At 48.4% G+C, this 12,143-nt stretch overlaps 1 protein-coding gene across 3 annotated transcripts in view; it reads right to left on the reverse strand.

Annotated features, from left to right (window-relative positions):
- Positions 1-832: 832 nt before the first annotated feature.
- The window catches only part of LOC142579828 (protein NDNF-like), a 237,758-nt gene continuing 226,447 nt past the window's right edge, over positions 833-12,143 (reverse strand). For 2 of the 3 annotated variants that reach the window (XM_075690434.1, XM_075690423.1), the window contains 2 exons: positions 5,882-6,129; positions 835-3,855 (listed from right to left, as the gene is read on the reverse strand). In XM_075690434.1, coding sequence (XP_075546549.1) covers positions 2,713-3,855; positions 5,882-6,129 — 1,391 coding nt within the window. In that variant the 3' untranslated portion in view covers positions 835-2,712. Of the gene's footprint in view, positions 3,856-5,881; positions 6,130-12,143 lie in introns of all 3 variants that reach the window. The other variant, XM_075690414.1, reaches the window with a different exon arrangement.

Raw genomic sequence — 12,143 nt, forward strand, 5'->3', positions numbered from 1 at the left:
CGGTTCTTGATGTAGATGTGCTTGACATTGTGTCAGTCGCACACATATGTGGCAAACATGTATTTGACTTATTGTGATAGTTAAAGAAAACTGAGAAAGAGTGAAATTGTTAACAGTATGTTGGCACATTTGAACAGAAAGAAGATGGCATGAGTGTGTACCACAATGTTGGACAAGGTGCACCTCGAAGAAGTGTGTTCCCCTGATTTTCGACGTTGTCACGGTTGAACAACGTCATCGACTATTGGCTGACAGTGTCACATTAACGTGTGAAGTTGCATGCAGGTAATGCCTGCGTTTAAGTTTACACTTTTACGCCTTATATTTTAGTCACAACTGTAAAGCGCTGCCAACAAACCGCTAATGAAAAAAAAAAGTAGAGTGTATGCATGATTCTCAAACACGCACTAGCTTACCATTAACGGAAAAGTATTAAAAATATTACCCGTACAAGTAAAATGTGAGAGCGTATCACGTGTGATCTTAATTAAACCAAATTATTCAGTTTCACGTGCTGTAACCACGATCTGATTCGGGGGAACGCCGTAGTGGAGGATTCCCGATTAATTTTGACCACCTGAGGTTTTTTAACGTGCACCTGAATCTAAGTACATGGGCGTTTTAACATTTCGCCCCCATCGAAATGTGGCCGTCGTGGCCGGGATTTGATCCCGCGACCTCGTGCTTATAGTAGCGCAACATCAACGCGTGATATACTATAAGTTTATACGAAACATGAGGGTGAAAGGCGCCGTCTTTAATAAGAAGCGGGAGATGTGAATGGAGATGTACGTTACTGACATCCGACCTAGTTCACGAGAAAGAAATATCATAACTGCATGGATAAATTTCTCAGATTAATTCTGTCAGAATGAAGAGCGTAATAGTTCTCGCTTCTCTAGGACGGCGAGTGTTGGGCGCGTGAAAGGAATGACAAAGAACAAAAGTTCCGGGAGTGTACCCTTGGCATGTATTTGACTAGCGCAATATCTCTACGTCCCGAGCATCAAGCTTAAAGATCAGCGAAGACAATGGACACATTTCCTTGCTTCTTGCGTAGCAAATTGTTCATTCACGACGGGTTGATGCTGCCGATTTCACAAGACACAGTTCAATGTGCAAGTGCACAGCAACTCATGGAGAACGTAGTTCATGTAGAGGCCCGTCGGCGATTCCAATGATGAAGACGACACAGGTGAAGCAAATGACTCGGAGATGTGTCACTGTTCGCCATTTGGTCTTTAGACGACCATGGTTCTTGGTCGACGCACGTGGCAAGGAACAACGCAAATAAAAAAAAAAAGACAAGCTAGGTGTTTCAACGCAAAATACAACGCCAAGTTCGCGATGCAGTGAATGCGAACACTGAGTGAAAAGCGTTCCGGGCCCGCTGTCGCTCGACTTGATTTTCGAATATGAGAGTGGACATTTATGTATGCATATGTGAACTCCGCGCTTGAGGCGTTGGAGCGCTACACCATGAGTCCGCAGCTCTAATAAGGACGGAACAACTCAGGCGGACATATGCTATGTACTGTAATGAGAAGAGATGAAAGAGATATGAACAGTTTACGGAGTATAAATGCAAGCTTTTTGCGCTTCTCAGCTCAAAACGCTTCAAGTCGTGTCGGTTTGGCTTTAGAAGGTCCTATTCCTTCGTCTGTAGACGCGGACGAACGGTCATTTTCACAAAAACAAGCGGACACAACTAAGCATATTTAAATTTGCAAGTTAACGCACAAATGCAACGATTAAAGGCACGTCCTTCAGAAAGACTTGTCACCTGAGCGCTCAGATTTACTGAAAGTTCGTGCGTATGCCGAGTTGCCACACAAGACCTCGAAAAGGAAAATGAAATGGTCGAAGCAGAGAGCTGGACTTCACGTTCAAGATATCTACCCGGCACATGCCCACTTTCTCTATTTTTCTTTCTTACGTTATATGATCAAACTATAATAAAACCAGGGATATCCTTTTAACCGTGGACACATGGTCGACGCGCAATGGCTGCGAGGATGCTTATAATGAATAAAAGTATTTGCATGAACGTCACTTATTGTAACAAATAACGAAAATGGAACAATTTAGCAATCCCATAACCCGTGTGCGCCCTGGCCTTTGTATATTTTATTCAGCGTGCTCTAAGAAGGAGTTAAACTGGCCAGAAGCTATCGAAACAGTCATACTCTCAACAACAGTAAATGCTGCATTCTTAAACGCGATGGCTAGCGCGGCCCCCTGCCACAATATCTAGCGCCGGCAAAGCCCTCCCAAGGGCATCGTTCGACACTGGCACGCTAATGTGGATTGCCCGGCGCTGGAACAAGATGGTGGATTCTATAAATACGGTCAGCCATGCTACTGCTACTACGGTAAACCAGAAAAGGCCTTCATTTCTGCTTCGTTTTTGGCAGCTTTTTGTCCTTTCTAGTTGCAGGGCTTTACACACGCCGTGTATTGCCTATTATTTCCAGGTCGCACTGGCAGAAGCGCGGTACTACAACATATGGTGTATAAAGACAAGCATCGGTGTTGCAACTTCGAGTTTGGTCTTCCACGCGTCCTCTAATTCGGCCGCTTTACTTCATCACTGTGATAACGGACACTGCTTCAGTCCAGAGGCGGATCATCATAGTCTGCCTTTGTGCACAGTGTTCAACACAACCTTGCCGGCGGCGCAGGCATTTTTTGTGACGAGGAACGCAGCGTTATTCATCGCTTTCCCTTCCTATAGGACAGACTACAGCTTCTGTGCGTCGTGGCCCAAACTTTCTCGTAGGCTAGCGTTCGCCCTCTGGCCTTTGTGACCAGAACTTCGAAAACATATGTCGTGTCCGGCTGTAGCTTTCTAATCTTCTGCATAATGACGTTCTGGAAGCGGTGCTTGCTGAAGCGGTGGTAGCGGCGACAGCTGACCTTGCCGCTCTTCTCCGCCAACTTGGTCTCATCGCAGAAGTCCTGTGGTCTTGCGAACACGCCCGAATAGCTTCCACGTACCTCTTGCTTGAAGATGCAGTAGCGAACTTTCTCATCGAGGGCGGCCTTCCATGCCAGAGTGACCGAGTTGCAGGTGGTCAACGAGCCCATTACTTTTACGCCGCTGTCATCGGGCAGTGTGGGGAACGGGAATTTGTGGTACTTCTTGCTAACGAGAAGGTGAACTCTGCGCAGCTGGGGGACGGTCGACGATATCTTAATAACGTACGTTCCGTTCGATGGATGGTTCAGGGTGAGCGTCCTGGTGTCCATTACTTCTGCCGTAAGCACCTTGGCTTTGCGCAAAGTGACCGAGAGCTGTATCGGACCAGGGCCCGAGCAAGACTGCACGAACATCCACATAGTTGGCACGTTGGCATTCACCGAGTATTTGGCCACGTGCACAAAGTTGTCCTTCTGGTCGAGCACAATGCGGACAAGCTGGTTGTCCTGGATCCGCTGGTTCCCCACGCTTCTGGCGACAACGCTGGTGCCAGGGTAAGCCGTACTTGAGTTAGTTTTTGCGTTGATTGCGAACACGTCGATGTAGTATCTCTGGTCAACTTCGAGGTCGGCAAAGCTGTGCCAAGTCCTGCGGCCGACACACTCGAAGACGACGTCGCGCTGTGGTCGGACGGCGCGCTGCATCTCGCGCGACCTGAGTGCTAACTTGCGGCGGGCCGCCTTTTCCCACCAAAAGCCGAAGCCCGAGTCCGGGTGCGGCGGGCTGGGTACGTCGCCTCGCAAGGCGCTGTCCACGGCGCACTTGGTATGAAAGTTCTCCTTGCGGTTGGCGGCCACACAGTACTGCACGTCCTGGTGCGCTGAGCTCTCAGACGGGCTTGGCTTCCACGTGAACAGCACACGGCCGTTGCGTACCTGCGAACATCAGCACAGTCATTGTTTTGTGGTCAGGCTAAGTTCTGTTGGCTTAGCGACTGAAATGCGTGTCACCCAGAAGTAAAAAGAGCGAGATAGTGAAAAAAACAAATGTATCAATATATTCATGAATACTTTCTGTCAAATGATATTTCGTACAGTTTTTCTTTAAGGTCAAATATACTGGCGTGAGAACATTGCATACAATATAGGGCACTGTGCAATTAGACACAGCCAAGTGCGAATTAGTGAAACGGAAACACACCAGCAGCTTTTGTCATTCTTGTTTAGGCTAAAACAACTGCCCCGGTCCCACTTGCTCATAGCCTGGGATATGTAGATACACTCGTAAAGCCCAGTTGCGATGTCTTATTTTCCAAAGGAAGAGTTAAGAAATTTGCTTACATCCATAGCGACCCTGCAGGGCCATAAAATACCAGCACATCTCAGAAACCCTGATCCTTGGTATGTCCCACGCTTTCGCACGGAATACAAATACAATCCATGAAACAAAATTTGCCAAAAATCCTTAATAATTATGTTCACACTACTAATTTTTCTCGCAAGGAATTGAAGATGTATTTTGTTCATTGTAAACATATATATTTGCGTATAACGATTCTAATTGTACGACGACCTTTGATTCTTTTTTCTTAATCTTATCAGATATGCTTGAATGTTGTCTGTTTCTCTATTGCAAGACAATTATCCTGTCAAGAGGCTTACATATGAAAATGTTAAAATTCATTTTGTACGGGTTGAACTGCTTTTGTTTGTTTAGTGCTTACGTTACAAAGTACTCTCTGTTATCGGGCTGTCATGTACAACAACGCCTCTTGAGGTCCAGTCAAGCTGCTTATGGCAGCTTTTAGCCCAGGAGGACGTTTCTAGTGTACACTAGAATAATTAATAAAGTTGACGTTGAAGTAGAAGTTGAAGTTGACTAGGCCCGAAATTGTCCGGCTCCTAATAGAATTTTACGTGATACCACATCTATATAAAGGGACACAGTCACTCCGCTAGAGAGCACTATCTCGACGCGTTGGAAATTGTCGCTACCGAGCTCCGGAGCACAGTGGATCTCAAGACCACCGTGAATGGCACCGCCAGTACTCAGAGGCCACCGAAAGACCTAAAAATTGTGTATGCGTCTGTCTCACTTCATGGTGAATACGTGCGCCTTTGCAGGCTGATCGCTGATGAAACCTATAGCCGCGTATAACTTTCTCCGGCATCTGCTGCGTCACGCATCAACAACTCCGATTTTACAAGGTTTTGACAGCGTGAGTTAGGTTGCGTGAGCATATGGCCAGATGTCGCCTCCGAAATGTATTCGCAGACGCCACCATTATCACGATCGTTCTCGCGAACGCATCGATCCCCGCACAACTGTCTTGTACGCAAGCTGAGAGATAGCTGAGTGCTTAGCGCATCCGGCTCTCAGTTATATATGAGCAACTCCAATCAACCTCCTGCTTGGACACATGAGGGGTCGCAGAGTCGCATAAAATGTAATCCGCAGCGCGATCTATGCTACGTGAGCGTATTGTGTGTTGTTGCCTCCAAGATATATGCATAGACGCCATCACTGTTCGACCGTGCGTTGCAAACACTATACGAACTCAACAAAATGTGCACAAGTGGTGTCATAGCAAAGTGTAGAGCGTCTTCAGCCCCTAGTGTGATATTGTTACAGTGGCACTAGTTCCATCACCGCTGGTGGCTGTGAGCAAAGCTTGTTCGTTGTCGTCGCCACGATGCCAGTTTTACGTGACTGTAACGTCAGTGACGCGCGTTAAGCACTACTCTGGCGGCGCATATCCCCACCATGACGCCACTGGAACTCGACCTTTTCCATTGAAAAAGCGGCTCCTTCACATAATTTTAGACGACAATCGCTAGCGTATAACATTAGATATCTGTCACTTAGTTTTTCATGCAAGGCCGTTCTTGGCCGCGCACCAGCCCAACCGAACAGCGATGTGCGGTACTTCGTGCATATGTAGAGGGAAGCCAACGTATTCACCTGAAGCACTTCCACTTTAGGCTTAATTGGCAGCAGCGGGAACGGGTAGTGGGTGTCGGCGTCCGAGGTGCCGTACACACGCACTCTGGTGTCGGCGGAGTCTGAGTCGAACTCCAGCATGTACACTCCTCTGGGTGCATCACGTCTCGAGAAGCTGAGCCGGCCCCGGCCATAGAACGAACCGCCGACAACTGGCTCTGTCGACACTCCGTCGTCCCGGTACAGCAGTGTCGATGGGTCTCGTGACTCTGCGCCAAGAAGTGACACCGCGCTCAGACTGCTGCCGGCGCAGTAAGAACGGACGTGCAATATTTGCTGAAGTATACACAGCAGAAACGAGACAGCTATCATAAAGAAAATGCCTACGGCAATTAAAATAATAATAACAATAATAATAATAATAAAACAGAGAGAGAGAGAGAGAGAGAGAGAGAGAGAGAGAGAGAGAGAGAGAGAGAGAGAGAGAGAGAATTAGCATGAGAGGTGGCTTAGCTCAGGGATATGGTGGAGAAGCTGAAATCACCTGCATCCGGCTGTTCCATCTCACTCGTCGGTATACACGGTAATATAACACACAGTTGGCATGCCACACATGGTAAAACTTAGGAAGATGTAAACAAAGAGATGCCGTGAATGATTACAGGAGGAAAATAAAACCGGAAAAGAAACACAAAGTAATCGCAGCGGACCACAGGAGGAGGAGCGCAGTCACTCAATGCTCTATCGCCGAAGCAACAGGGTGAGAGTGCCTAAGGAGCATATTAAGAAGAAAAGAAGTGCTCACAGCCACAGAAGTCTCCAAGCTGATGATCAACATTTGTTTCTTTTTCAATTTTATTTTTTGCTTGTAATCGTTCACGACATCTTTCTCTTTACATCTTCGCATATTTAGCATATCTTGCACGCAGCTATGTGTTAAAAGTGAAGCCGTCATTTAGCACAATATAGCTGGTAAAACGTACCAGCAAAGCACCAATGCCGCTTGCCACAGAATGAGCACCCAATAGAGAGTTTTAGAATAGGGGCCCCAAACGTTTTGGGGCCCCAAAGAAATAGCGTCGAAGCCACTGCGCATGCGCAAGACGCAAACTCCGTTTGGGTTTTGCGTTGGGAACGCTATTTCACCGATTTAGCGGGAGCCCAAATAGCGGCCCCAAAAGCTTTGCGTCGGCAAACATGGCGGCACCCATCGAAGCGACGGCTCTAACCTAGCGCAAAACTGGGTTCGATTCGCGGTAACGCGTGAAGTTCGTAAGCTAGGAGAAGTGAGTGCGGTTATCGCTTTCTCTCAACTAGCGTGTGTTATGGAGATTGACTCATTAGACGCCGCCGATTTTGAATTCGATTGTGGATTTTATGGCTCGTAGGCCTAACGCGGCTAAGCTTGGCTGGTGAAGGCTAGTAAAGTTGGTTTGCTCAAAACTAAGCGCAACTAATTGTTTGCTGCTTACAGAGAATAACCTCTAAATTGTACTTAAACGCGAATACACGCAAGTAAAAATTATTATTCCTATCATAAAATGGTATATTTTATTTAATTATTTCTAATAGTTTTTCTTTGACGCCGTAGTGGCGCTGTCAGCGCAAGACGCTATCCGCAAACGTAAAACCCTATTCTAAAACTCTTCACTCCTACGTGCCCCAACGCTAACACCCGCAAAGCTCTTTGGGGCCCCAAACTATTGGGGCCCCTATTCTAAAACTCCCTAATAAATTTGTTCTACAATATGTACAGATAGGCCCAATATGCGATCACATTCACTTACTGCTTTGCAAAACGGCGTAAGGCTTTAACTTGCTCATTGATTTGAGTTCTGAAAACGAGGATTTGTCTCTGCCCCTTTGTCATCAAACCAAAGCCTCTAAATATTCTCACTGTGGAGCATCATGGCAAAACACTCGTCGGGGCCAGGGTACAAGAAGGTGCGAAGAAATCGCCCAGCTGACACAAGAGGGAGAAGGCAGACAAACGCGCTTCACCAATTTTTCCATCTATAGAGCATCTCCTGCGTCGCTCGCACGCGTCAGGGCGCCTTTGACGTGAATCGCTACTTTGGGCACCAGGATGGCGGCTCGACTAATCATAAAGCGGTGCACGGACCGTCGACTCTTGAACACCGGGTGATGTATAGCTTTGATGTGTTTTGCTATAACGAGCCCCTGTCTTTTGCGAGCAGACCCGTCTCTGGTACACTGGCTTTCATTGTACGTTTACACGCGCCACGATGTTCAGAATGATTTGACCAGAGAACGACGAACTGTAGCATGAGCTTCGGTTACGCGAGCGGGTCGAGTCAAAAGTCGAGCAGACCCAGCCCGGCCACGTTTGCATGCCTCTTCCCAGACGGGTTGGGCGAGCCAGCCAACCCCTTGCAGGCATGTTGACCGAACTCGACTCGACCGCTCGCTCGGCCCTACCCGAAAATATTTCCACGAGCCGACGACAGGCTTTCGGTCATGCATGTCGACTTGACCCAATTCTGTTGAGTTCGTGTAAAGTAGCTATAGATATCGCGAGTCATTTCCACGCGCATACACTATCCCGGCAAAGGCGAACTCTGCATGCGTAGCGGGAGCGTCGGCTGGCACTGTAGCTGTCTGCCTGCTTACGCAGTTAGGGTGAACCCTTTTCATCTAGCCCGGAGTTCCAGTTTAGTAACTGTACTTTCGACATTTGTAAAATATCACTTTCGTACACCTCACGTAATGTAATGCTGCGTTTCTTCTTTTCCATATTTTTATTTCGTGGAAGAGGTGTGGCGTTCTATATAGCATTGCCTCGCAGCCCGGGGGGGGGGGGGGAGTAGGGGGGTTTGTATTCAAGTTGATCTTTTTCATGGTCACCAGAAGTGCCTCAGCAATTTCATAAAACGGCAGGCGCGTTGATTACAAACTATTATTGTGCACCTTCTTCGCAAGTGCAAGGTGCATTTGACACCAGAGGCAGTTTTAGGCAGCTGAACTTTCGGTTGCGTGAGGCTATGTGCGCCAGGGAGCACAATCGCCATCACCTACTCTAAGCGCGGCAACGAAGCACTTTGCTCGACTATAGTCGGGGCTCAGAAGCTACGGATCGAGAACGAGACGCGTCCCGTCAATGATCCTGACTGCAGCGGCGTTTAGGCGGCCGCGTCGTCTCCAGCTGCTCTTCTCGATCTTCAAGGGCAAGGCTCACAGTTGCCGTCGCAACCATAATGACGCCGCTGGCCGGACGCTGACAAACGCCAAGCTGACGGGAAGTGCGTCGGGGAGGACGCCTCCGTTCTCGCCCCGGTAGTTCGCTGCAGCTCTGTTGGAGCCGAGCCAGGCGCGAGAGGGCCTCCCCGCGGTACGAAATGTAGCGCTGCGCTTGAATGGCTCCCGGGTCGTCGAATCACGGCTTGCGCGGTGCACGCGAAGTGACACACGGGACACTAAGCACTCCGACTGTCAGTGAGTCCTCACGCAAGGAAGGAAAACCGCACGCGTGACTCGCAAGCAAATGCGAGGGTTAGCGACGACGTATGAACGTCTCGGTGGCCCTGATTGGGTCGTTTGGGGGCCACGCGCTATAGCTTTTCCGGCTTGCTGCGCGGAAGTGCCGAGGAGGAGTCGCAGTGGCCGCGCGTGACGGCTAAAAGATACGGGCGCGTGGTGCAGCAGCTGGGCTGACAGCGGCAGCGTGCCGTCGCTGCTGCGGCGGGCGGGGTTGCTGAGGAGCACGCTTTGGCGCGTATTCGTCAGCGTCAGGACCAGACGGAGCGTTAAATTAGGAGGAACCCCGAAAGACGACCGAGACACCGGCGTGCCACGCCACTGACGGATGAAAGAGCAGCCGGGAGTGGAGGGGGCCGTCCTGCACCGAGCATGTCGTTGGCCCTTGCGTGCTGCCTGAGCGATGGCCGCGGCTGTGCGGCTACCGCGATACACGTTCTACAGGGCGCCTCCTATACTTGCAGGCAGCCGCGGGGCGCCGCGAGAACCCCCCACTTGCCAGAGGCGCGCACAAACGGCCTTGCGAGGCCATCCCCTTATAACACGGGTTTGTGTGTGGGGAAGGTAGGGTGAGGTGACAAAAAACTGCCAAAAGATTATTCCGCCCCCCCTCCCCTACAATAAAGTAATACGCTTCCAAGGGGGGACTTTCTTTGATTCACTAAATAAGTGTTTATACACCTCGGCTAAGAGCAGAAGATTGGGTCAATTAATCTTCTAACGCCACTGCACCGTTTCTTGCGGCTTGACAGCACTCTAAGTTAGCTGAAATATCAATACTCAGCTGTTACCGAAAATAACACAGTGTTCCCAGTGATAATGCAGCTGGAAATCACAATCTGTGATAAGTAAAAACTGTGAAGCAAGCTAAAGAGCGAAGGAGAGATGCTGAAGGAAGTGGGAAGTTCAAACTAAAGAAAAAATATTGTGATACCAAGCGGCGCTAACGTTAGAAGTTTCCCCGAACCCGCAAGAAATTCAAAGACTCCGGGAAGCGGATGAGAAAACGGCACCTACGCGTAACGCTTTGTACGCTAGTTTAATAAGAGAAAGATAAAGAGGAAAGGCAGGGAGGTTAAACAGATATCAGTCTCCGGTTTGCTACCCTACACTGGGGATGGGAGATAGGGGTTAGAAAAAGGACAGTGAGGAAAACGTTAAAAGAACACGCACACACGGAGGCACACACACAACAAGAGGCGTTCCAGTTAAAGACGTTCTCTAAAGCCGGTAGATCGCAAAAGGCGCAATAGTGCTTGCACGGCCTTCTTCTGTGACGGTAGGTCCTTTCGATAGTGTAAAATTCTTTTTTCCGATAGCGGTTGGTCGTCCAGCTGGTCAAGTTCGTGGCGAAGGCATTCCCTCTGTGGACTGTACTGGGGCAGGCGCACAAAATAGGCCATGAAGAATAGATTGAACATATTCTAGTTCAATAAATGTTGTAAATCAGTTATGCCGCAGCTTATAAGTGACAACGATCAGTACACGAGCTAGGGTCGGGCGAGGCGAAGGCTGCATTCCAACACCGTAGAAAAAAGTATTTATTTCGTAAAATACTCGCATGATTGCAGTTATACACGCCAAACCATGACTGCGGCCTAAAATTACGCGTCAGGGGGCCGTTTATTTGCGAATGGTGTGGTTAATTAAGGATCGAGTAACGGCTGGTGCAGTTGCACGACGCGAGCAGCGTATACACCTTGAATAATGAGGGACGCCGTATTGGAACGGTTTCGGATTACTTTCGACATCTTCGCGCTCTTTACGTCTTTGAAGTCATCGTACGGCACTGCATTAGACTATGATAAAAATGTAGATGCTGCGACCGGGAATGGTACCCGCTACCTCACCCTCAGCAGAAGAACGCCATAGCCACTGAGGCAGCACCGTGAGTGCTCCACGGTTCATGATATTGTACATGACTACAGCGGAAAACAACCTAATTTTAGCAAACACGTTCTCTATCATATATAGGCACCACAATCCTCTTAAATTTGTAGCAAAGTGCTCTTCGCAATGACGAATGTCCCTGAATGCATTTAGAAAAGAAAACATTATCCATGCACTCTAGTTAGGCATACTCTCTTCAAGGAGAAGGCGAAAAAGGTGGAAAACAAAGTGAAAGCCTGAAGCACAGCTTCTGGCGTTTACTTCTTGGCAATGGATGTTGACTGAGGGTGTCGCCTGGCGATGACCGATCAGTAGTGAGCGTACAATCACTTAATGCGCAAGGCTAACTCGCCACTTTCACTCCCCTTCCCTCTTCCCCAGTGCAGAGTAGCAGACTAGAGCGCACTAGCTCAGGTCGACCTCTCTGTCTTTCCTATCAATAAATTCTATTCATTCATTCATTCCACCTTAATCGATAAAAGCTCTCGTAGGCATCTCGTTAAGAATATCGAAAGGCGGAGCCGGAGACAGAGCATGTTCCTAATAAATTAAGGAAGGGAACTCAGGCAAAGTCGAGAACAAAGTCTAAGCCAATATCGAAATCAGCCTCGCGAACGAATACACGAGCGAAGAATACTCCTTGAACAAATACCTGAGAGGCACTGCAGTTATTTTAATTTTGAGGGATCAAAAATATGTAATTTGTGCTGATAGCTCTATCTACGCTTCTGCTTCAATTTCCCCCTGTGCAGGGTAGCAAATCGGACTTTTTTTCTGATTAACCCCCAGCATCTCCTTTGTTTTTTTGTTTTCTCTCTCTCTTTCGGTTTCCTTCGGCGTCACTGCGCCGAAACTAATCGAGAAAGTCTTACCTTACGCTGTAGGCAGAGTGGGATTC

The sequence above is a fragment of the Dermacentor variabilis genome, chromosome 1, assembly GCF_050947875.1.
Source record: "Dermacentor variabilis isolate Ectoservices chromosome 1, ASM5094787v1, whole genome shotgun sequence".
NCBI classification, from domain to species: Eukaryota; Metazoa; Arthropoda; class Arachnida; order Ixodida; family Ixodidae; genus Dermacentor; species Dermacentor variabilis.